Source organism: Schistocerca americana, chromosome 7 (assembly GCF_021461395.2).
Source record: "Schistocerca americana isolate TAMUIC-IGC-003095 chromosome 7, iqSchAmer2.1, whole genome shotgun sequence".
In the NCBI taxonomy this organism is placed as follows: domain Eukaryota; kingdom Metazoa; phylum Arthropoda; class Insecta; order Orthoptera; family Acrididae; genus Schistocerca; species Schistocerca americana.
In genome coordinates, this window is record NC_060125.1 from 309,052,441 (window position 1) to 309,079,511 (window position 27,071).

General features: G+C 44.4%; 1 protein-coding gene across 1 annotated transcript in view; it reads right to left on the bottom strand.

Moving 5' to 3' along the window:
* LOC124622896 overlaps positions 1–27,071 on the bottom strand; it is a 219,416-nt gene that overhangs the window by 141,371 nt on the left and 50,974 nt on the right. The window contains exon 5 of the mRNA XM_047148686.1: positions 25,812–25,885. Coding sequence (XP_047004642.1) covers positions 25,812–25,885 — 74 coding nt within the window. The remainder of the gene's footprint in view (positions 1–25,811; positions 25,886–27,071) is intronic.

Sequence of the window (27,071 nt, forward strand, 5' to 3'; positions counted from 1 at the left end):
TAATTTGTTAATGAATTCAGCTACCATTGACAGTTTACGTGAACATAGCTAATTGTCTCATTTCATTTCCAACTCCACTCCTCTAAGCACCGTATTATCATGTATGTTTGAGGATTGATTTGAACCTTTGCGCGCCTTGTAATTATTTGTATCATCTATTCAGTGACCGGAATCTAGTTAATGCATCTTGGCAATAAACAGGATTTTATTATGACGTTTAATTTCATTCCGTAGTTTGATGAGCTATGTTAAAACTCAGATTTTCATTATTTTCTGTTGTGCGACTTAGTCATAGCATTTCACATGATTTAATGGGGAGCGGTCTGTGCGCTGCATAGCTCACCGCGTTCAGATAATTATAACAGCTTGAGCAGTGAGGTACTCGAAAGAAGATAGCGGAAACACTCCCGATAGATAACGCTCAAGTGACAGTGGTCGGGTTCGAGGCACGTCACACTAACCCAACTATTGCGGACGGAAATAATATTGCTGTAAATCAAAACTTACATAAGGCTGCCATTAACATACAAACCGATGAGCATGTAATGCAGCAAGTAGCCAACATACATCTCAATACAAACCGAAGAACAGCAACTGTAACAACTCGATCACATGCAGCAAACAACTTCACGGAAGCCAAGAACTATTAGCAGTGGTAACAACAACCACGACAGCAGTGACTCCCTCTTCCAGAACTGCTACCACGCCATCTTGGAGCGTTTCATCGGCTTATGCAATCACAGCAAGAGCTGCAACGACAGCAACGGTAGCAGGGTGCAGTGTCTCAACAACACTGCTAGCAACGGCGCTGCGAAGAGCAATGAACGCAGCTGAAAACAATCGTCATGATCACTCTGATGACAGTCCATGTATTGTCTAGACATTGTCTATGTTGAGATTATATCCCAAACTGTGAGAAAACTCCACAATGACAGACTCATTGAAAGAAAGTAGCGACGGGAAAAATAAAATTGTTGATAGCAAGATAGTGTCAAGTAACACGATAAGGGTTGAACTCATTTCTGCCATTGCGGATAATTCACTTGTTGCAACCTGATTACTGAGAGAGAAAAATCTAGAACCTACACACAATACGAATATCAATGAGAAGGACATAGTGAATGACATACAGTCCTCATTTCCACCAGACAAAATTACACTGTCCAGTTATATTAATATGACCACCTGTCAAAATCTGATCAAACACCTTTTGCAGTGCGGACCGCTGCCAGACGTGTAGGAAGAGAATCAATGGGGGTCTGGAAGGTATGAGCAGGGATGCAGAGCAAGACGTAGAGCAATACCGACCTCAGTTCTGTGGCCAGCTGCGGTAGATATCTCTGTTGAGGATCCTTGGCGTGTACAGCAGGATCGAAGTGGTCCCACAGATTCTAGATTCGGTTTGAATCCGAAGAGTTCTGGCCAGCTAATCCCGATGCTCTTCAGACTACACAGGTACATCGCGGTCTGTGTGACACGTTGCATTGTCCTGCTTGGAGATGAAATCGTCCCGAGGAAAAGCACACCGCACATAAAGGATAAATGCATACTTGTATTGCTTGTATTGATCCATTGTGCCTTTCACAATGACGAAATCGCCCAGAAAATTGCACGATAACATTCCGCAGACCATAACGCTCCTTCCTCCGGCGCAGATCCTTCCGACGATTGCTGCCAGGTGTTTGCTTTCAGAAGTTGCACACCGTATATGCCAGCAGCCATGTGTCCGATGGAGTATAATACGTGATTCATCTCAAAAGGCCACCTGTCGCCACTCGGCGGACGCCCAGTACCTTTCGTAGCCGATGAACAACAGTCAGCATGCAACAACTTTCGCTGAACGATCGTTGAGGACACGCTGCTGGTAGGCCCTTTGGTTCATCTGGGCCGTCAGCTACTCACCAATTCTACGTCTATTCGCCATTACACACCTCCGCAGTCGTCGTTCATCCCTGTCATATATGGCCCATGGTGCACCGCAGTTGCCCTTGCGATGTTTAGGATAGCGCCTTTTGCCAAGCATGTTGTACTTTAACCACGGCGGCACTCGAATGTTTACAAACATTTCGGAATGCTTCCACTCTTGGCACGGAAGCCAATGATTATGCCCTTTTGAACGTAAGATAAATCACACAGCCGCATTGCGACAACGACTGCACTGTTTTGCGCATCACTCTGACACGCTTTATACACACTCATGCTCATAAATTAAGCGTAATGCTGATACATGGTGAAACAACGCTCTGGTGGGCGGTTTTCGGGTTTAAATCACCTCGGGGTATGACCATGCGGTGCATTTGACCTGCGGTCGTCGCACGGTGGCGCTGGCACCAGTCAACATACGCAGAGGTGTGTTGCTGCACGCCAGAGTACGGTGCAGCGAGCAAGGTAGCAGACGTTTTCAGACGTGCTAATGGTGACTGTGTGTTGAAAATGGCTCAAAGAACACATGTTAATGACGTTATGAGGGGTAGAGTACTAAGGCGACTGGAGGCTGGTCAAACACAGCACGTCGTAGCATGGGCCCTCCATGTGCCACAAAGTGTGATCTCAAGGTTATGGCAACGATTCCAGCAGACAGTAAACGTGTCCGGGCGCTACAGTACGGGACGTCCACAGTGTACAACATCACAAGAAGACCGATATCTCACTATCAGTGCCCGCAGACGGCCACGGAGTACTCCAGCTAGCCTTGCTCGGGACCTTACCGCAGCCACTGGAAGAGTTGTCTCCAAAGGTATAGTCTGAACAGTGATTCTCGCCGGGTTTTCATATGGTGTGTAAAACAAGGAACCAGATACCAACCCCTTAATGTCCTTGAAAGGGACCTGTATGGAGGTTGTGGTTTGATGGTGTGGGGTGGTATTATGAATGGTGCACATACATCCCTGCATGTCTTTGACAGAGGAACTGTAACAGGTCAGGTGTATCGGGACGTCATTTTGCACCAGTATGTCCGCCTTTTCAGGGGTGCAGTGGGTCCCACCTTCCTCCTGATGGATGATAACGCACGGCCCCACCGAGCTGCCGTCGTGGAGTACCTTGAAACAGAAGATATCAGGCGAATGTAGTGGCCTGCCTGTTCTCCAGACCTAAACCCCATCGAGCACATCTGGGATGCTCTCGGTCGACGTATCTCTGCACGTCTTCGAACCCCTACGACACTTCAGGAGCTTCGACAGGCACTGGTGCAAGAATGGGAGGCTATACCCCAGCAGCTGCTCGACCACCTGATCCAGAGTATGGCAACCCGTTGTGCGGCCTATGTATGTGTGCATGGTGATCATATTCTATACTGGTGTCGGGGTACATGCGCAGGAAACAGTGGCGTTTTGTAGCACATATGTTTCGGGACGGTTTTCTCAACTTATCACCAATACCGTGGACTTGCAGATCTGTGTCGTGTGTGTTCCCTATGTACCTATGCTATTAGCGCCAGTTTTGTGTATTGCCACGTTGTGTGGCACCACATTCTGCAATTATCCTTAATTTATGAGCATGAGTGTACTTTCCATTGCCAGTGCTGCCACCTGCCGTCAAACTTAGGCGCTGCTCACATTAACGTGACTGGATCGCGTAGAATATCAAGAAATGTGTGGTCAATGGCGAAGCCACCAAACACCCTATTCCTATGTTCTGGTGTCATTCAGATCAGTGTGGTTTCCAGAATATGTCTCCCTGTATGGCTTCAGATGCGAAGTATGGTAAACCCTAAAGACAGCCGGTTAGACAGTCTTGTAACTAGTTCCAGTTTTATTACATATGTGCACAGAATAAAGCACGCTGCTCCAGAAGTTGTAGTGGACATGATCTAATACAGTGTATATCAACGTCTGCTGCTAGACGCCTGTAGTGCTCTGGTAGTCACCTGTCTATAGACCGGGACTGCCCATTATATCCTCAGTTACCGCCAAGTATATAGCTGTCGTCAAAATTTTGCGCTCAAACATCAAAAACCTATATGCCATTGTAATCAGAGGTGACAGTTGCCAAATTCTAGTCAGCTGTCGTAATTACATGGAGAGTTCACAATAGTTTTACAATCACAGTCATCTCAGGGGACAGTCTCAAATGGCATCTTCGTTTCCTAAGCATTCTGTCACTTTGTACCGATACCACGGTCCTTCCCAAATAAACCGGTACATGGCCAATACGGTATTTTGCATGACAGAGATATACTATATCAGTATAACGGACCAGTCGCTCCGATCAGGCAAAATCGCTACCCGCTGGGGGCTTCTACAGGATCGCCTTCGAACCAACATTAAGTTGATTGATACTAACGAAATAGACCATGTTGTATTATATGTAAGTAAAAGATTACATGAAAACCCCTTCGCCCCATCTGCTAAACGGACTTAGAGCTTTTATTATGGATATCATTCGTGTATAACGTGGCTTATAAAATAGTACGTCTGACACAAAAAAATGAAAATGATCGTATGGTATTGTTCGCCGGGAGGCCCCATTTGGGGGAGTTCGACATGATAACAACATCGTCAGAACAAGCGACTGGCTACAGAACAACGGAAAGACGTTCCTTCTATTCCACAATGGAACACCAGGAGCCTTAGGCACAAGTGAAATAGGTTGATTGCTATTATGAGCCAGTATAGCAACAATTTCTGAAATCTGCCAAACTAACGATGTGTACCTGAAGCACAACCGTCTTAAGAAATTTTAGAAAGGACGGAGTTGATTGACAAGGAGTTTGTGGTTACAGAGGAAAAAAACTTAATACGCACACCTTGTCGTATAGAGATAAATAGTATTCTCAGAGATACCTTGTCGCTCGACATAGTGAACTTACAAAGCATTCCGGATGTTGTGGCTATATACTGTCCTCCTCTTGCTCAAAATTCTGCAGCCGTATGTCCACATATATTCAAACCAGCTACCGCATAAATCAGCATTTGGAGGAGACTTCATTGCATGCTGTCGCATGTGGGACGACCGATTAAATTATGCCAGCGGTAATGAACCAGCAATCTCCATCACTCAATCAGATCTAGTTTTACTAAGCACTAAACGACTGACCTGATTAGGTATTTTGTCAAAAAGCCCATCCTCGACAGACTGTGCGCCAGTCTCTTCATAATTGTCTTTAAAATGCCTATGAGAACCATTCATAGCCACTCACGGCAGTGATCAGCATCTTACTGAAATCTCTCTGATAGCACATGCATCACGTCCATTAGGATACACGTGGGATGATGGTATCAACTATAAGCATATCAACTGGTAGGGATATCAAACGAAAATAAAATGGAGCTTTTAATGCTTGTACATCAGACGACGACTTGAAGGTAGAAACACGCAATCTAAGAATAACAAGTCTGAGAGCCGTCCTTGATGACTCAGGTACGAGCAAGTCGGCTACCAACAGATGTAAAAACCGGAAACTCTGTTTGGATGCATAATGTTATCATGCGATCGGTAAAAGAGGGCATGCAATTAAGACATTTAGAATAAATCCGACATGCAATAATTTTACGCAGAGTCATTGATAGACCTGTTAGTACCAGCCTACGTGACATGAAGTATCCTTGAGTTGCCGATCTTTCAGCAAGGATATGTACCTAACTATAGATCAAAAATGGATACACCTTCTGTATAAATGAACTGCAACATTGACTGAGGAAGAAAGACACAGCGCGCCAAGGCTTGAACAAACTTTCGTACTTATGATTTTTAACCTCTCCCACAAAATAAATATGACTTTTCAAAACATCTTTGTTCCTGAGCAATGGAGCGTAATCAGAGTTATACTAGATCCCAAATCGGGAAAAGATCCATTGTCAGTTCCCTCTTTCCGGCCAATACCCATAACTCGTATCTGCAAAATAATGAATAAGATGATCAAGAATAGATTACAGTATTTTATGGTACATAACAAAAGTCTTCACAATAGGATATTTGGTTTCCTGAAAAATGTCAGCACATTATAGTCACTAAGTGTCTTTATTACGAAAGTGCAGTTGAACTTCACTGACAACCTGTATACGTTTGCAATCTTCCTAAATGAAAGGGATACGTACGGCAATGTTGATATTTCTGTATTATGATAGATCTATTTAATATGGAAGTACCACCGACAATAGTTAATTAGTTATCGCATTTACTACATCACAGGATCTTAAGACCAAGCGCGACGGACGGACAACCGATTTCCAGGAACCGCCTACAAAGATTTGCCACAGGGGGATCCTTTCAGTACGCTAGTTTTTAACATACATATGATAGGTTGATTGGTATACGATTACTTTGACCTGTCACCTTTCTACATGATTAGGACGCCTATGTGACATATGTCAAACACAAGGAGCAGACCCGTGCTTTGTACTACCAGCAATGTTTCTGTGCTGTCGTAACTTGGTTTCTCGAGAAGGTAATGGATATATTGCGTGAAAGGTGCCACCTGATGTCGTCACTAGACCCATGATAGACACAGAAGCAGTTTTCTTGCTAATATAAACCACACTATTTTACCATCTACTCGTGTTAAATACCTACGATCCTTTTACATGTGTACAAACAGTTAAATAAGACTCCGCTACTACGCCACGACTGAAGGTTCTAGAATGGATACAAGCAGCAGCTCTGCATATTTGTAAAGGCCATATTAAATCGACATCCAGTCTCTTATACAAGCGGAATTGGCATTTCCTCCACTCGCTACGAGACGAAAACTATTATTTCTCCGACACATGTCGAGGGCCATATCCTCTATCATTCATGACCCCTATTACTAAATCTGATACAGATTTAAGTTATACTGGACTAAGGAACCCAAATCCGCGCTAATGAAACTACATTATATGGTGAAATCCTAAAACGTCCGATACCAGGTGTTACCATTAGTTTCACAGACGTCATGTAGTGTCAGTCACGCTATATCTCTTTAAAAATTCATTGTGCCATGTACGCTGGTAGCCTGATTGAAGAATCAGTACCCTGGTGTGAACTGAGAGCCTCTACACTGTCTAAAGTGGATTGTAACTGGCATGACTGGTACAAATCGTACGCGATCGTTTCAAAACGGATGTCTCTGAAAGAGCAGCTTCTTCTGATAACCAGACAGGTTGGGGACAATCCTCCTAGTATTCAACAGTAGCTTTGATATTAACTGCGGAGTTGTACGGCATTCATGAAGCTATTCTTTACGTTGTCGCTTTCAAGTCGGCAAAGTCCTAATATGTTCTGACCCAAAAGTGCCCTACAGTCTCTTACGAGAGCAGCCGAAGGAAAAGCTGTACATCCCTTGGCACACGATATACTGAGAAGTGTCAATAGAGCAAAGGGGCTGCGTAAACTGATTCTTGTACATTTGATACAGGGACGTGGTATAATGGACAACGAACGTGCAGACCAGCTGACTAAAATACTGCAGCGTATACTTTTCACCGACATACCCCTACTATACACTGATTTTCATAGTATTATTAACAAATTTTGTCGCAGTTGCGAATATTCTTGATATCAACTGAATTAGGAGTGGAGCTCATACTTGTTGGTGACCCATGAAAATTTATGCCCGACCGGGACTCGAACCATGACAACCCGTCTATAGCGAGCAGTCGCATTAACCGTCTTTTTTTTCTGGAATTTATTTTTATTGTTTTTATGTGGTTTTTTTTTGTTTTGTGTGTGTGTGTGTGTGTGTGTGTGTGTGTGTGTGTGTGTAATTGATCAGAGGCCTTCTGCGCCCCGCTGGTAATATGTTGAGTCACGTTTTCTCGAAATTGATGTGTTCCGTTCAATTGTTCAGAAATGTTCGTTGGTTCAAACAGGAAACCTTCTTCTCTCTTGGCTTAACACATTCCAACTGCGAGGCGGGTCGTGGAAAGCACTCCCAAGGAAGCTCGAGAAAAATTGTCTATATTTTGGGTGACGGACAACGACATAATGACGGTCATTGAGGTATGTCCAAAAATCGAGTACACAGTTTACAGTTTGTCCAACTAGGTAGTGAATGGCATGTCCGCGAATCCAATTCACAGCATTGGTCTTTGTCCGAGGAAAATATTCACGTTCCGGAAATAATAATGAAAGGGGAGTAATCCGATCCGGAATGTCCCGCGTTAGAAAAGCGATAATACGACGAATCAAGTGCCAAACCTCCGCCGCCGGTCCGCAAACAAACCGATGTTCATCAGTGTCCGGCACTCCACACGTGGAACAGAGAGGTGATTGGGCGAGGTGGATACGATGAAGGCGGAATTGGTTAATTTGCTGACCATTGACAGTTAGGTACCAGACAGATTGAACATTCGTGTCAAGGTAACAGGCGAAAACCGCGCGCCATACATGACGCCAGTCAACCTGTGGGAACTTTTGTTCAATCGGGTTAGGTGGACGACCTAATTGGAGGACAATGTATACTGCCTTTGTCTTGAGTAAAAGCTGTCTTGGTAAGGTGATGCGTAGATAACTGAGTTCAAGAAAGAAGTATCGTATATAATGGAACTGAGCCGGAACATCCGAGATCATCACTGGGGCTGACAGTGAGACCGGCGAATATGCCGACAGGAGGAGACCAGTGAGGCTCGTTGGGCAACGTGTCCATACCGTCATCTGAGAGCTGACAAATAGGGCGCGAGCTTTATCCGGCACGTGAAACAGACCTAACCCACCTCGTTCACGGGGAAGAGTAAGGGTTGCATAGTTAACTTTGAACAACAGCCCAAACCTGACGAAAGATGCCATCGCTGCCAACATGCGACGTGCCACAGTAAGCGGGAAAGGTAGAACGTGTGCTACATGGGGAACTCGGGACGCGATGTATATATTGACATATCGAGCTCGTTGGAGAATATCTAGGGATCGAAGGCGATGGTCCATAAGACCTGCTCTGATCATTAAAAGGAGGCGTTGGGAGTTGACGGCGGCTGAACGCCGGAGATCAGATGAAAAATCTATTCCCAAACAGCGAATGGTATCAACGGTGGAGAGAGGTGTAACGCACTCCACGGGAAATCCCGTGCCAATGAACATAACTTGTGACTTACGTACGTTTAAAGAGCTACCCGACGCCTCACCATAAGTCGCTACCCACGTCAAAACAGCTCGAACCTCGTCGGCATTACGTAAACAGATGACTACATCGTCAGCATAGGCCGTGCAACAGAATCGGTATCGATCTATGGACAACCCTATCAAACGATGTCTGAGTCCACATAGCAAGGATTCCAAGGAAAAGGCGTACAAAATCGCTGATAGAGGGCAATCTTGACGTACGGATCGATCTATTTTTATCGGAGGAGTGAGTCTGCCATTGTACATAATCCTGGAAGAGGCACCCCGCAGAAGGCGCATCACTACCGTGATAACGGCGACTGGGAAACCCATATGGCGAAGAACGGCCGTAAGGAACGAATGGTCAACCCTATCAAAAGCTTGACTAAAGTCCAAAGACGCAAGTGCCCCAGAGAGGCGTTGTGCCTGGGTAACGGCGATCATATTCCTGTAGCGGCATAAAGCCGTGCGGATATTATTATCCCCTCCCAAAGATGCTTGGTCTGGCGACACAACATATTGGGCAACGTTTTTAAGTCGAGCCGCCAAAAGGCGAGTGAAGATTTTCATATCACTGTTAAGGAGGGTGAGGGGCCGATAATCACTGATATTGTTGCCACCATGCGGTTTATGTACAGGAATAATAATTCCTTCCATGAAAGCGTCCGGCACAGGTACGTCCGGAGACATCAGTTCCCGACAGATGGAGGTGAAGGTGGACTCTAACAAATCACGGAAGGTGTGATAAAATTCGAGGGGAATACCGTCGAGTCCTGGCGAGCGATTGATGGTTCCTGCCCGAATCGCATCGCGGACTTCATCATCAGTCACCTCTGACATCAAGTCAATCGCCGCATCTCCTGGGATACCACCGACGTTGAGCTGTGAGACTTCCTCGATCAACTCTGGGGAATGTGGAATTGCGGCGTAGAGCTGCTGGTAGTGGGCGTGAAGCACATTCCCTATTGCAGATTGGGTTACGTAACGACGCCCTTCTTGGTCTGTTAGGACGGGAATCAATTTTCGGCGTCGATGTTGGCGTTCTTGGATGATATGGTGCATCGATGGATGTTCATGAGCCATGCGATCAGCAGTACGAGATCGTACTATCGCTCCTTCTAAATGCCTTCGCATGAGATTGGGGACTTCGGCCTTAGCACGGTTCATCTTTGTATGGCGCTCAGGGGAGGCTGGCATCGTGGAGCGTTCTCGTAGGATCCTGTAGTAAAAGTCCATAGTGCTCTTCCTCCAGGCGACAACATCTTTGCCATACCGGATCAAGGTTATTCGAAGAGCAGGTTTTGCACACCGGATCCACCAGGATAAGGTAGACGGATACGTGGGACGGCGTCTATTACATGTGATCCAAGTGTCTTCTATTAGAAGTCGACAGTCAGGTGAATTAAGAAGTGCCGTGTTCAGTTTTCATAAACCACGTCCGTGCCATACTGCCTGTCTTGTGAGAACAACGTCACAGAAGTAAGCCTCATGATCTGAGAAAGCAACAGGCCAGATTTCAGCCTGTCGAGTGTGTTGAATTAGGGATCGAGAGATGAAGATGCTATCCAGTCGGCTAGAGGAGTGCGCAGTGTAGTACGTAAAGCCCAAAAGATCACCGTGAACATGTCTCCACGTGTCGACAAATTGTAGCCGCGTGACGACTGTTTCCAGAGCTGCGCATGGTGAGTGACGCGGCAATTGATCCTGAGGTCGCTGGGTGCAGTTGAAGTGTCCACCCATGACCCAGTCATCGTGTGGTCCCATAAAAAGGGGTGTAACTTCATCCGCGAAGAAGGCATTGCGTTCACGACGGTAGCTGGAGCCCGACGGCGCATAAATGTTGACGATGCGTACACTAAAGAGAGTAAGGGCCATACCTCTGCCGTTGGGAAGGTATAGGACATCTTCGGCAGGAAGACCTTCTCGTAAGATGATGGCAACACCACTACCGGTGTCCGAAGCGGGAGAAAGATGCGCCGTGAAGCCATGTGGCGGTGAAAAATCGGGGACATGCACTTCCTGAAAAAGCGCAAAATCTATGTCCGCATCATAAATCATATCGCGGAGCAGCGCTAGTTTGTGGGGCGCACGAATGGTCGTGAGGTTAATCGTTGCGACACGATAATGCTGGTGTTGGAGTCCCACAGGCACAGGTGGGGCTCCTTCTTCAGGAGCGAGAGGTCATCGATCTTGCCGGTCCGCTAAAGAGGCTGCTATTGTGGAGAGTTTGCGGTCGCGGGCGCAACTGATGGGGGCGCCCCATCATCAGCACCGCCCACCCCAGTCCCTTCGATCTCCACGTCGTCTCCCCAGGAGACTGACACTGCGGTAGGGCACCGGCTGTGTACATCATCCATGTGGAGAGGAGACGTAGTTTTCGGCTCAGCGGATATACTCTCTTCAACGTCGACCTGTGGGGGCGACGACGCCAGTAAGGAGGGGTGTTCGTTGCCAGTGGTCGTCTGTGGCGGGTCGTTCGCATCAGACTTTTGGTCATCATAGAGCGGTTTGTCGTCTATCTTCGGTTCTGCATCCCTGGTATCCATCTGTAGAATGGATTCATCAGGGGGTATACGGCTACGTTTCTTTCTCTTTCGTGTCGACCCTTGTTTTCGAACAGGTCGTTCAGAGTCTGATTGCGGGTGGCTTTCGTCTGACTCCGGACCAGTCTGAAGGAAAGCAGAAGTAGGTACCACTCCCGGATCAACGTCCATCTCAGTAGCATTTTCAGTCACAGTGCTGCAATGATGCGGCAGGTCAGAATCTGGCGTCTGTGGCACCTCAGAAGGAATCTCAGTAGCGGTTGCATCTACCTGATCAGACGACGTCAACGGAGCAGGATGACCCTGTGTAGAGGTGCTACCTTCCTGGGCAACCTTGGCATATGTGACAGGGATCTGAGTGATCACCGCTGGGGACGCTCCCCCGCCGACCGGCGTCTGGATGAGGCGGCGTCGCATGCAGGCGGATCTGACGTGGCCTTCTTGTCCACAACCCGCACATGTTCGGGGTTGGCCGTCGTACATGACAATGGCTCGCACCCCGCCAATTGTCAGGTATGATGGTATATCTTGAAAGTCTTTTCGGGTTTGCTGCCGGATCCTAAAATCAACTTGACTCGATATTTCGGCGATCCAACTGTTCGCCATCTTCAGGAAATGCTGCTTCTGCTGATGAGTCCCGCTTGCTATCCGCCACTGCAGCAGCCCAATGCTCGAGCGAGAAGAACTAAACAGCAGTTTGAGTAAAAGGTTTGCAAAATAGTATTGTGACATTCGTAACAAGTTTTCTTCATTGTGTCAAGGTGCGCGATTTTTAGCTTCTAGCTTATGCCAGAGATCTCTTTGCTCTGAACTTTTTTATGTTGCGATTCACAAATTCGTTTTAAAAGAATCAAACGAATGAGTGTCATTATTAACACCACTTCCTTGTGTTATTTTCTTCGGATTTTAAAGATGACAGTGTTAAAATGAGGTACATAATTATGCAGGGAATGCGCTATATTTCCACGTGATCTGCACAATTAAATTGTAAATCAAAAATAATTATCTTTATGTCGTAATAATTCTTCAATTGCTTAGGTTTATTCATTTTACTTTTGAGGCCTATGTATAGCTGCAGAATATTGTTAAATACACCCACCAGAAAAAGTTAAGCATATAATTGGTTCTCTTATCCTGAAATGAGATAGATATCTTATACTATATTTTTTGGTAATGCAGAACATTACGCAACGGAAAACTACATATATGATCTCTTTGAACTGATTACGAAATGAAAACGGAACGCTGTTTGAAGAAGCAAAAAGTTCCAATATGCCACAACATCAAAAAATATAACATATCATTTTGTGTTTAGTGCACTGTTCAATAGAATGTAGGTCCTCCAAGAACCTTCATGGACTCTTGAATGCGACAGGCATGCTCAGTACCAACTCATTGCATACATACACTACTGTCCAAAATTAAAGCAACAAACATAAATTTAGCAAGGTTGCGTTTATGTTGCCACAAAACAGTATAAACAGGTGATAGTAAAATAAAAGCAATGTAAAGAATACAGAACGTAATCAGCTGCAACATGAATAACGGTAGACAAAGAGGTTCTTCAGTTTTTCCAAGTTAACTGATTTGCATACACATCCTGACAACTCGTTAATGTGTTCAGTATGGGGTGTGACAACCTCTGGCACCAATACAAGCCTAACAACGACGGGAAATGCTGAGGAGGATGTCATCATTCTCATGTTGAGGTAATAAAGCCCATTCTTCCCGCAGACCTGCTCTCAAGTCTTGCGGAGTAGTTGGTGGATGCTGAAATGATGCAACCCATCTCCCCAGTGCATCCCAGACATGCTCTACCGGATTCAAATCGGGAGCGCTAGCAGGCCACCCCATGCGTGCAATACTTCCGTTTCCACAAAAACATCAACCACCAGTCCTCTATGAGGTCGAGCATTATTGGCCATTAGTACGAAGTCTGGGCCCACTGCACCTTGTAAGAACCGCGCATGGGATCCCAAGATCTCCTCACAGTATCTGACAGAAGTTAAATCTTGCTGATTCACCTGTACAATTTCATGAAGAGGTGTTCTAGCGACCAACATAATCCCTGCCCACACCATTATGGATTCTCCTCGATATCGGTCTCTTTCCACAAAGTCTGGATCCTGAAATAGTGTTTCACGTGCCCTCCAAATGCGAATCCGTCGAGAATCACTCCCCAGACAACATCGAGACTCATATGTGAAAAGAACATTGGCCCTCCGTTCGACCGTCCAAGTGGCATGTTGAAATCTCCACTCTAGACCCTCCCTTCTGTGAAGACACGCCAGAGGTAAACAGACAGCTGGTCAACAAAAGAAATGCAGTTTGCTTTTTGCCAAATGCGTTTCGTTTATTTTATTTGCGAAGCATGTTGAGTGGCCTCTAACGCATGCTTCTTTTTGTACATATAATCAATGTAGTATATAGTAGTTACAATATGTTATTATGTTACATTTTGACAAGTTTTACTCTTGTTGTTCAGATCAGAAACAACTTTTGTAGCACAAATATCGTGATGTTAAGTTATCGTTTGGTTTTACTTATCATTTCCATTCTTGTTAGTCAATTTTAGTCCATATGTGTGGTCCTGGAGATGTGTTCATTCGGTCCTTATGCCCCAACTGGCCGATTTACAGCGGTTCTTCACCCACATTTATTATAACACACCCTTTGCACTTTTCATGTGTAGGTGAAGAAGCGCTGGAAACCGGCCAGTTCGAGCATAAGTATCGAATGAACACATCTCCAAGAACACACATATGGACTAAAATTGACTAACAACAGTGAAAATCATAAGTAACACCAAACGATAATTTAACATCACGATATTTGTGCTACAAAAGTTGTTTCTAATCTGAAAAACAAGAGTAATATGTGTCAAAATGTAACACAGTAACATATTGTAACTACTACGTAATATATTTATTATATGTATAAAAAGAAACAGGTATTACAGAGCACAAAATGGTTCAAATGGCTCTGAGCACTATGCGACTTAACTGTTGAGGTCATCAGTCGCCTAGAACTTAGAACTAATTAAACCTAACTAACCTAAGGACATCACACACATCCATGCCCGAGGCAGGATTCGAACCTGCGACCGTAGCGGTCGCTCGGTTCCAGACTGTAGCACCTAGAACCGCACGGCCACTCTGGCCGGCTACAGAGCACAGAGGATGCTTCACAAATGAAAGAAGCGAAACGCTTATGGCAAAAGCCTTTCATTTAGTTGCATAGACGGAACACATTTCCATGAATTTTTAGACAACATAGTTGTATGGAGATAAATAGCGATTAATTTACTTATAATCGATTATTAAAAATGACAGTCACAATCGCATTATTTATTTTGGCGGCAAAATAAATAATGCGATTGTGAATGTCATTTTGAATAATTGACATTTCCATGAATTTTGAAGCAACTAAGTAATGACGGAAAACGAAAAAATGAAGACACTGTTGATGCTTTAGTGTTCTTAAGAGGTCACCACTATTGTACTGTCGGCTGGACCGTCAGTGACAAAGCACCTCGAGTTCCTGCTGCTAATAAGGCAAGAACACCGTTCATTTTTTATATATTTTTACGAGCTTCCAACAGGAGACACCTATTTTCAGTTATCCGTGTAGCTACTAGTTTATTTTTGTGGTTTCTTGCGTGTTCGAGTACTTACTAGGCACAACCGTTTATTTTAGTAACAGTGTAGTGTACACTACCGCCATTGTTATCGACCCTCGTATCAGCCCTCGTATCGTACCGGCTTTTGCTTGTTGTGGTTAGTATAGCTCAGTGTCGGTTAGACCGCCAGTGAGAGAGCACTTCGAGTTCCTGCTGTTAATAAGCCGAGTACACCGTTCGTTTGTTACATTTTTTACGAGCTGCAAACAGGGGCGACTTCAGTAATGGATAGGAGCTGCGATTTCTGCGCACAGATGCGAGCTGAGTTGGTGACCCTTCGTTCACAACTCCAGGCCGTGTTGGTTTCCGTCATACAGCTTGAGGCTGTCAGGGGTAGGACGCGGGGTTGCGGGCGACGTCGAGCACGTTCCACGTGTCCCCCGATCATTCCACTGCTGTGGCCGCCCCGGGTACTGCCTGCACTGAGGTTGACCCCTCACCTGTGGTCGGAAGGGAGATCACTCCAAAGCCTGGCAGGCAGCGGAAGACTTTCCTAGAGACCGATCGTAGGGCCTCCCCAGTTCGTATGACGAATAGGTTTCGGACGTTACCTAGGAAGACGAAGTCTCTAAGCCGCATGCAGTCGTCCACCATGTTCCAGAGGAAGCTTCTCGGCGCGCAAGGTCTGGGCATTCACAGAGGGTTGGTTTGCTGGTAGTTCGGATCTCCAACATTAGGCGCGTATTGGGGGCCCTTAAGAACATGGTTACCAATGAGGGGAAGGAAGCCAGTGTGCGCTCCGTGTGCATACCGGGGGAGTCATTCCGGATGTGGAAAGGGTGCTTCCGGATGCCGTGAAGAGTACACGGTGCAGCCAACTGCAGGTGAAGGCTCATGTCGATACCAATGACGTGTGTCGCTTTGGATCCGAGGAGATTCTCTCTGCATTCGCGCGGCTAACGGAAATGGTAAAGACTGGCAGTCTTGCTTGTGAGATTAAGGCGGACCTCATCGTCTGCAGCATCGTCGATAGATCGTAAGTAGTATTTTTGGTGCAGAGCCGAGTGGAGGGTCTAAATCAGGGGCTCAGCCGGTTCTGTAACCGTGTAGGCTGCAGATTCCTTGACTTGCGCCATCGGGTAGTGGGTTTCCGGTTTCCGCTTAATAGGTCAGGAGTCCACTACATGCAGGAAGCGACTACACGTGTAACGGGGACTGTGTGGAAGGGATTGGGCGGTATTTTATGTTAGAGGGGCTTAGGAAACCACTGAAAGGGCGTCCGTCCAGTTGGGGGCAGGTAAAACACAGTAAGGTAGTTGTAGAAACGATCAGTATTGTAGTTGTAAATTGCCGTAGCTGTGTTGGGAAAGAACCAGACCTCCAATCCCTAATAGAAAGCAATGGAGCTCAAACAGTTACAGGTACGGAAAGCTGTCTAAAGCCGGAAATAGGTTCAGCCGAAACTTTTTCGAACGACCTAACAGTGTTCTGAAAGGATAGATTAAATACAGTTGGTGGTGGAGTATTTATTGCTATACGAAGTAGTTTACCTTGTAGTGAAATTGAAGTAGATAGTTCCTGCGAAATAGTATGGGTAGAGGCTATACTTGACAATCGGACTAAACTATTAATTGTATCGTTTTACTGATCCCCGACTTAGAAGATACTGTTGCTGAACAGTTCAAAGATAGCTTGAGTCTCATTTCAAATAGGTACCCCACTCATACAATTATAGTTGGTGGTGACTTCAATCTACCCTGTGCATATTCTGGAAAAATTATACGTTTAAAGCCAGCGGAAGGCGTAAAACGTCATCAGAAATTGTACTGAATGCTTTCTCAGAAAATTAATTTGATCAATTAGGTCATGAGACCACTCTAAATGTAAATGGTTGCGAAAGCATACTTGACCTCTTAGCAGCAAATAATCCTGGACAAATAGGGAGTATCGTGACGAATACTGGAATTTGCGACCACAAGGCAGTTGCTGCTAGACTGAATACGGTAACGCCCACAACCGTTAAAAGGAAATGCAAAGTACATCTATTTAAAAAAGCTGATAAAAACGCTCTTAACGCCTTTTTAAGAGACAGCCTTCCCTCCTACCGATCTGATCATGTAAGCGTAGAAAAGATGTGGAATGATTTCAGAGAGATAGTAACGACGCCAGTTAAGAGATATATAAGACATAAATTAAAAGTGATGGATCTGATCCCCCATAATAAACAAAACGGGTCAGATCGCTGTTGCAGAGGCAACGAAAAAAGCATGCCAAACTTAAAAAGAACGCAAAATCCACAAGATTGGCAAAGTTTTGCAGAAGTTCAAATGTAGGGCGCAGTTCAATGCGAGATGCTTTTAATAATTTCCACAACGAAGCTTTCTATCGGAATCTGGCAGAAAAACCAAAGAGATTCTGGTCATAGATATAGCACAGCAGTGGCAAGACGAAATCAATACCTTCACTGGGTTATAACAATGGTGAAGTCACTGATGACAGTGCCACTAAAGCACAGTAATTAAACATGGTTTTCCGAAACTCCCTGACCAAAGAAATATTCCTGAATTCCAGTCAAGAACAACTTCCAAGATGAGAAACATAGAAGAAGATATCCACGGTGTAGCAAAGCAGCTTAAATCACTTAATAAGGGCAAGGCCTCCGGTCCAGATTGTATACCAGTCAGGTTCCTTTCAGAGTACGCTGATACAATAGCTACATAGTTAGCAGTTATATACAACAGCTCGCTCACAAAAAGATCCATACCTAAAGACTGGAAAATTGCTCAAGTCACACCAATACCCAAAAAGGGAAAAAGGCGTAATCCGCTGAATTACAGGCCCATATCTCTAACGTGGAGTTGCTGTAGGGTTTTGTAACATATAGTGTGTTCGAACATTATGAATTAACTCGAAGAAAACGATTTATTGACACATAGTCAGCACAGATTCAGAAAAAATCATTCTTGCGAAACACAACTAGCTCTTTATATTCATGAACTAATGAGTGCTATCGACAGGGGATGTCAAATTGATTCCATATTTTTTGATTTCCAGAAGTCTTTCAACACCGTTCCTCATAAGCGTCTTCTAACAAAACCGCGTTCCTATGGAATATAGCCTCAGTTGTGCGACTGGATTCGTGATTTCCTGTCTGAAAGGTCACAGTTATTAGTAGCAGACGGAAAGTCATCGAGTAAAACAGAAGTAATATCCGGCGTTCTCCAAGGAAGTGTTGTAGATCCCCTATTGTTCCTGATCTATATTAACGACATAGGAGACAATCTGAATATTCCTCTTAGATTTTTTGCAGATGATGCTGTCATTTACCGTCTTGTAAAGTCATCAGATGACCAAAACGAATTGCAAAATGATTTAGAGAAGATATCTGTATGGTGCAAAAAGTGGGAATTGACTCTAAATAAAGGAAAGAGTGAAGCAATTCAAATGAGTACTAAAAGAAATCCGCAAATTTCGATTACGCGTTAAGTCACACAAATCTGAAGGCTGTAAATTCAACTAAATGCTTAGGGATTACAATTACAAATAACCTAAATTGGAATGATTACATAGGTAATGTTGTGGGTAGAGCAGACCAAAGACTGCGATTCATTGGCAGAACACTTAGAACATGCAACAGGTGTACTGAAGAGACTGTTTACACCACGCTTGTCCGCCCTACCCTGTGGTATTGCTGTGCAGTGTGGGGTCCGCATCAGATGGGACTGACGAGTGACATCGAGATGGTTCAAAGAGGGCAGCTCGTTTTGTATTATCGCGAAATAGGGGAGGTAGTGCCACAGACATAATATGTGAATCGGAATGGCAATCATTAAAACAAAGGCGTTTTTCGTTGCGACGGGATCTTCTCATGACATTTCAGTCACCAGTTTTCTCCTCCTATTGCGAAAACATTCCGTAAGCATCCACCTCATAGGGAGGAATGATCATCACGATAAAATAAGAGAAGTCAGGGCTCGCACAGAAAAATTTAAGTGATCGTTTTTCCCGCGCGCCGTTCGAGAGTGGAACGGTAGAGACAGCTTGAAGGTGGTTCTAAACGCTCTGCCCGGCACTTTATTGTGAATAGCAGAGCAATTTCGTAGATGTAAACGTAGATGCTTCGTTGTGAGTCGTGTTACGTCGACTGGAACGTGCTATCTGGCAGTGCAATCTCGCAACTGATTTTCTTTCTGTCCGGTGTCATAACTCGACATCACTAATACGATTCTACAGTCAGATTGAAACTTATTACCCTTCTTAAAGTACAGGTTTTGTAAGCAGAACGACTAGTGTGAGATGTGCGGCACATGGTAGGTGTGTTCTATCAGAGTTCACCACAGTTCAGTTTCATTTATAGTGCCACACCACTACAGCAGCAGCAGAAGAAGTACACAGGAGTTACAAGTCACACAGCTGGCGTATTCGGAACTAATAAAGGACATTCGAATATCTTAGACCACACAATGTAATTTTTCTCGCCCGTTGTTTTCCCCAGTTCTTCAGACTAACGATTCTCCACTTTATCAGAATTGTAAAATTCAGGAGATTTGAGGATCACATCAAGTTGGCACTTTTACGTGATATTCTTAGTGCAGATTATCTATACTGAAGAGCAGAAGAAACTGGTGTAGACATGCGTATTCAGATACGGAGATATGCAAATAGGCAGAATACGGCACTGCGATCGGCAACGCCTAATAAGACAAGTGTCTGACGCAGTTATTAGAGCGGGTACTGCTGTTACAATGGCAGGTTATCAAGATTTAAGTGATTTTGAACGTGGCGTTATAGTCAGCGCACGATGGGACACAGCATCTCCGACCTAGTGATGAAGTGTGGATTTCCCTTTACGACCATTTCACGAGTGTACCGTGAATATCAGGAATCCGGTAAAACACCAAATCTCTGACATCGCTGCGGCCGCAAAAAGATCCTGCAAGAACAGGACCAACGACAACTGATAAGAATCGTTCAGCGTGACAGAAGTGCAATCCTTCCGCAAATTGCTGCAGATTTCAACGCTGGACCATCAACAGGTATCAGCGTATGAACCATTCAACGAAACATCATCGATATGGGCTTTCGGAGCCGAAGGGCACTAGCGTACCCATGATGACTGCACGAGGCAAAGCTTTACCTCTCGCCTGGGCCCATCAGGAGCGACATTGGGCTGTTGAAGACTGGAAACATGTCGCCTGGTCGGACGAGTCTCTTTTTAAATTGTATCGAGTGGATGGACGTGTACGGGTATGAAGACAGCCTCATGAATCCATGGACCCTGCATGTCAGCGGGGGATTGTTCAAGCTGGTGGAGGCTTAGTTATGGGGCGTGATATGAGACCCCCGATACGTCTAGATTCGATCCTGACATGTGACACCTACGTAAGCATCCTTTCTTATCACCTGCATCCATTGACGTCCATTGTGCATTCCGACGGACTTGGGGAATACAAGCAGGACAATGCGACACCCCACACATCCAGAATTGCTACAGAGAGGCTCCAGAAACACTCTTCTGAGTTTATACACTTCCGTTTCCCAGACATGAATATTATTGGGCATATCTGAGATGCATTGCAACGTGCTGTTCAGAAGAGGTTTCTACCCCCTCTACTCTTACGGATTTATGGACTGCCTGCAGGATTCATGATGTCAATTCCCTTCAGCACTACTTCGGACATTAGTCGAGTCAATGCCACATCATGCTAAGGCACTTCTGCGTGCTCGCTGTGATCCTACACGATAAGAGGCGGGTGTACCAGTTTCTTTGGCTCTTCAGTGTATATTACTAAACGAGCTGATGTACGGTACGCAGTACCAATCGCAGATTGCGTGTCTAATGCCTTCCAGGAGCAACAAAAATTTAAAAATTAAATTTATGTTAAAGATTTAACACAGTAAGTCAAGTATTACAGTTAGAACTGTGCACATACGGTGTCCGAGAAGGAATGGTCTACATTAGGGGATACGACAGGAATCATCATTCGAAGCAAACTCTTGTAAAAACTGCATACCCCAATAGGCTATGAGCACTTCTTTATCTTCGAAACTGTGAAACAAAAATCTTCTTCCGCCAAGATCTACGCTTTCTGTATTTTGGGTGGAGGTAGTATCGACTAAAGCAAGAAAAATTGTCTAGTAAGAGTGAGCTCTAAAATATATACCTTAAGACCTGTGAGCACTTCAGTAGGGAAGATGAATAGGTGCTGGTAGTTCTTAAGGTAAGCAGTTTACAATCCAAGTTTACTGGATATTTTTGTCTTGCTTTGGTCCATACTACCACATTTTAAAAAATGTGGAAAGCGCTGAACTTGATGCAATAGAAGACACCGACATCTAGATCTACATCATACTCCACAATCCATTTAACGGTGTGCGCTGCAGAGTGTTTCTGGTACCGCTAACTGATCCCCCTCTTCCTCGTTCCTCTTGCGAATGGAGCGGGAGAAAAATAACTGTCAGTAAGCCTCTCTATTAGCTATAATTTCTCCAATTTTCTTGTCGTGATCGTTTCGTGACATGTACGTGGGAGAAAGTATTATGTTGCTCGACTCTTCCTGGAAACTGCCCATTGCTAAAGTAAACCCTGATGCACAAAGTCTCTCTTGTAGCATCTGCGATTGGAGTTTGTTGCGCATCGCTGTAACGCTGTCGTGCCGACTAAATGAACCCCTGACGAAACGCGCCGCTCTTCGTTCGATCTCCTCTATCTCTTCTGTCAGTCCTACCTGCTAAGGATCCCAGATTGAAGAACAGTGCTCAAAAATCGTTCGAACAAGCGCCTTCGTGGATGAGTTAAATTTCCTTAAGATTCTTCCTAGGAATCTTAGTGTGGCATCAGCTTTTCTACGATGGGTACTCTTTCCAGAAATTCGTCAAGAGGTTTGTTTCACAGTACTGAAGACGAATAAGTGCTCATAACTCTTAAGGTACGCATTTTACAGCCGATGTTTACTAGAAAGTGAAATGATCATTCCCGTCATACCCTGAATATTGACCATTCCTGCTGGGACAAATATATGTTGTGAGGCAACGTAAGCAAGTACTCTGACTATATTCATCCATTATATGAGAAAGAGAGCACTTAGCGATTTGCAACAAACTTTAAACATATTTTCAAACCGTTTCTAAACATCTAAACATTTTCTCGCTTAAAATCAAATGCTTAACACATAAACTCATTTGTAAAATAATCAAATTTTGAAGCCGTTTTGAAAATGGGCCATCGGTTCTTTAAAGAATCAGGGGTTTACTGGTACGCGCTAACATGTATGCCTTGTAGAAAAAGTTGTAAGCCATATCCTGTACGCAACTGAAACTGTCAACAGCAAGTTGCAAATTGAGAGAAAATCTTGTTCCTGATTTAAACGCCAAGGTGGATGTTGTTGCAGTACTATGCGCTTGAAACTTGCGTTCTGGAAGGAAACACAAAAGTAGCTAGCTACGCTTTCGTAGAGAACGATATGGGAAATCGCTAGGTACTCTGCCATCACCGTCTTCCAGTGTCTTATTCGAACAGGTTTTGAACCAATTCGTCAGTCTTGGAGAGTATGTGCTTCATTTGCGGTGTTTTCTGACCTACGAAAATCTTCATTTCCACAATATTGGTTGCGAAAATTCTGTTATATTCACTTGTGATGTTACATTGGAGCTCTTTTAACATACAGGATACATTTCATTGCATGACACAAGAGGACTTCTGCAGCATTTCACTTCAATTACCTAAACGTGTTCTTATGCTGTGCTGCTGAAGTCTGAAAAAAGGAACACCTGATTTGCTCCATAGTAAATATTCTGTTCAGTAACATCAATCCTAGAAACCTAAACTCCGCCAGAACCGGCCATGAAGGCCCAACGGCCGGGCGGTGTGGCCGAGCGGTTCTAGGCGCTTCAGTCTGGAACTGCGCGACAACTACGGTCGCAGGTTTGAATCCTGCCTCGGGCATGGGTGTATGTGATGTCCTTAAGTTAGATAGGTTTACGTAGTTCTACGTTCTAGGGGACTGATGACCTCAGATGTTAAGTCCCATAGTGCTCAGTACCATTTGAACCATTTTGAAGGCCCAACGGTACCGACCGGCCGCCGCGTCATTCTCAGTCCACAGGCATTACTGGATGGTAATATGGATGGGCATGTCGTCAGCACACCACTCTCCCGACCGTATGTCAGTGTACGAGACCGGAGTCGCTGCTTCTCAATCAAGTAGCTCCTCAGTTAACCTCACAAGGGCTGAGTGCACCCCACTTTCCAACAACGCTCCAAGTGCTAGCCCAACCCGACAGCGCGCAGCTTCGGTGATCTGACGGGAACGTGTGTTACCACTGCGCTAAGGCCTATCCTAGATCACGAAAATATGTCAGAATTTTCGAGCAGTGGGGGCGTTGTGCTATCTTTGGATCCTCTGGTTGACTGTCGTCCCGGTAGGAGACGCGAGTGCCGCACTGATTCGCTCGGTTTATCGCTGTTTGCGAGTGAGGAAAAGACGGAACCCGTGTGGCGGTTACAGGATTGCTGTTGGCACAAGTCTGCAGCAGCTGCGGACGGAGAGGCCGGTCTGTTGACATGGTGGCTGTTGGGGCCTCTTGCTGTATTCGGAGCCATATGCGCTATAGCATCCACCGACGCTGATATCTGGGTTTTGGAGAGAGAGCAATATGCCTTCTAGAATGTTCTCGCCGTGTGCAGTTTGGATGCTGTCGGCCGGAATAGTGCTTTGAATGACGGCAAATGGAGTACTAATGAAGAAATGGCGCATGTTGTGTTTATTTCCTCAGTGAACCTCGCCTATGGAGTATGAAAGATGAGATTTTCTTGCAATTACTGTAACTTATTTGAAGCCACGAGTGGAAATTTGCTGATTTGCATAGCGATTTCTATTTATGTGTGTATAAGAAGTGTTGTACGGGCAACTATTCTGTTAGAACCTCCGTATTAGTCTCGGGTTACATGAATATTAACTGGGATGGGCCACTGACTGACGTGTTAAATTTGTCTTTCAGCTATTCCGTTTAGAGTCTGCCAGCGATTCTTAATGTGCACTGCTATTTTTATTTCTTGTTTTTTAGCTTAAACTCAGTCCCTGTCTGTTGCAAGTTTTGAGCAATGTTGAATCAGCTTTTGATATTTTAAGTAATGCTCTTATAAATTTCTTTTAGATGGGCTTAAATCCTGAGGGTCTGCAACCTCAATCTTAACTGTAAATGTTAAGCCTAGTCGGCCGCTGTGGTCGAGTGGTTCTAGGCGCTTCAGTCTGGAACCGCGCTGCTACTACGGTAGAACGTTCGAATCTTGCCTCGGGCATGGATGTGTGTGATGTCCTTACGTTAGTTAGGTTTAAGTAATTCTTAGTCTAGCGGACTGATGACCTCAGATGTTAAGTCCCATAGTGCTCAGAGCCATTTGAACCATTTTGTTAAACCTAAAGTCCGTATCAGGCGGGAAAGCTGGTATGTATTATTCTGTACCTTAAAAAGAGCATTCGATATCTATTGATAAATCTGATAGTGGTTATTACAAATTTCTTATCCTTGTATTAGCAGTTTTTGTACAATAATTGAAATTTCTGATTATAATTAAAAGGTGTAGCTCTTATTCATTTAACTTAGAGTTATGTAATTGCTTAACAAATGTTATGTTACCTTACGGGTTTTATTAAGTGTTGAAAGACCTGAACATGTTACTGCCGGAGGTCTTGACTTAAGTGTCATAATGTGTATGCTATTTGTTGACAGCCTTGGCTTCTGAGCCGTGACGCTGTAATTGAAGCGGTGCTTGCCGGCGTGGACGTATTTCCGTTTTCCGGCCTGTGCATGTACCCGCACGCGTCTCCGGTGGCCGTTAGCTCTCGCTGGAGTTTTGGTTCCAGCTGCAGCTGCTAAACAAGTTAAGCTTTTTGTTTATTCCATTTGATGGGTGGATTGTTTTAAGTAACTGCCTTTTCGAGCTTGTCCTGTCATGTGGTCCAACGTAACGAAGGTAAGAATACATTTTCTGTACGTGAGTTTACAAACATTTACTGTACTTAAGCTTCTGAACGTTTAAAAACCATCTGTCATTGACTGCTCGTGGGAGTCAGCTTGGCCGAACTTGGTTGCACACTTCTTGTAATTCTTTCCAAGACTACCAGACTTAAAGCTATGAATTTACCCTCTGTCTCGGAGGATTGATTCTTGTTCTTGGTTGTTGCGTAATTTAATTTAGGAACATTTACTTAATTCTACTGTTATACGTCTATGGGTTTAATTAAAGGGCTTTATGGCCATTTAAAATTTTGTGTGACTTTGACTTGTTGTCTGCCGACTTTTAAGAGTGGCCCCTGCGAGGTAAGGATGGCTTCGACCTACTTTTTTGTGATAAACAATAGTTCTTTTAATTATTGTACCTCCGTTTTAAATTTGCTTCTGGGCAAATTGATCTTTCTCTTGTCTAAAGGTTGTTTATGTAAGAGAAACTTGCTGTTCATTATTATAGAGAAGAATATGGTTTTAACTACCATTTAGTTTAGATTGTTGGCAAACTAGAAATAAATTTGTAATTTCTTGAGGAAAAGTGATGTGCTCAACTTGGGTACGTCCTTCCACGTCTCCTATCCTTTGTTCATCCTGTCCATGGACTTTTCAGCTTTCAGTTTTACCTTTGTTTTCCACATGGCCATCTTCAATTACGGCAGCCAGAAGGACGAGAGCAACGATAATTCCAAGGACAGCCCTGGAAAATTAAGAAAATATGTTCATAATTTTTTACAGTTTTCTACTGACGTTAAAAGATAACAAAAATGGGAAACTGGCTTGGACAGGAAACCAAACAGTGTTTCTCTACAGGCAACAAATAGTTTGCATAAAACTTTGTTTGTAACAACTGAAATGCGTACTTTAGGCTTCATACTGCTTCAATTGCAAATGCTTTAAGATCCTATTGACGTATTAAAGAAGATACGACAACTACAAACATTAATAATCTTGAAAACATAAGTGAATGTCATAACGTGATAAAATCATATAAAAAGTGCAAACCACCTTCATAACACATCCTTCACGGCTATTAAAGAAATATGCATATTTCATCCATCAGTAGAGATAGGGCAGGAATTCTTGTTGTATTATAATTATAGCTTGACACTATACTGAAACACAGCGCCCTTTTATGGTATTTGATCATTAGTCTTTTGCCAACGTTGTTTAGTTGCATCATCGGCATACTCGAGAGAAGTATCACAGATGGATTATTCATGTCACTCATTTCAAATACTAGTTTAGTTTTAGGTGCTAGTTCCACTACCACTACTCATCAACAAAGCTCATCAACTTTTAAGGGACAGTGCATTCATCAACAGAAGGTGCTGTCAATAAACAATTTTATTAACAGAATGAGATTTTCACTCTGCAGCGGAGTGTGCGCTGATATGAAACTTTCTGGCCGATTAAAACTGTGTGCCGGACCGAGACTCGAACTCGGGACCTTTGCCTTTCGCGGGCAAGTGCTCTACCAACTGAGCTACCCAAGCAAGAGCTTCTGTAAAGTTTGGAAGGTAGGAGACGAGGTACTGGCAGAAGTACAGCTATGAGGAGGGGGCGTGAGTCGTGCTTGGGTAGCTCAGTTGGTAGAGCACTTGCCCGCGAAAGGCAAAGGTCCCGAGTTCGAGTCTCGGTCCGGCACACAGTTTTAATCTGCCAGGAAGTTTCAGTTTTATTAACACTTTGCCATCCGGACGTCTCGTACAGGTTTATTCGCTTGGCGCCGGTAGCGCTAGTTCGGATTACTTGGCTTGTCGCCGCATTCTTATCACCTTTCCGTTAATGACAAGCTTCAAACACATTAACTTTTGGGCTCTTTAAATTTCCGGAAATCCTCTACTTTGTCGTATCGTTCCACAAACTAGAATTTTCTTTTCAAG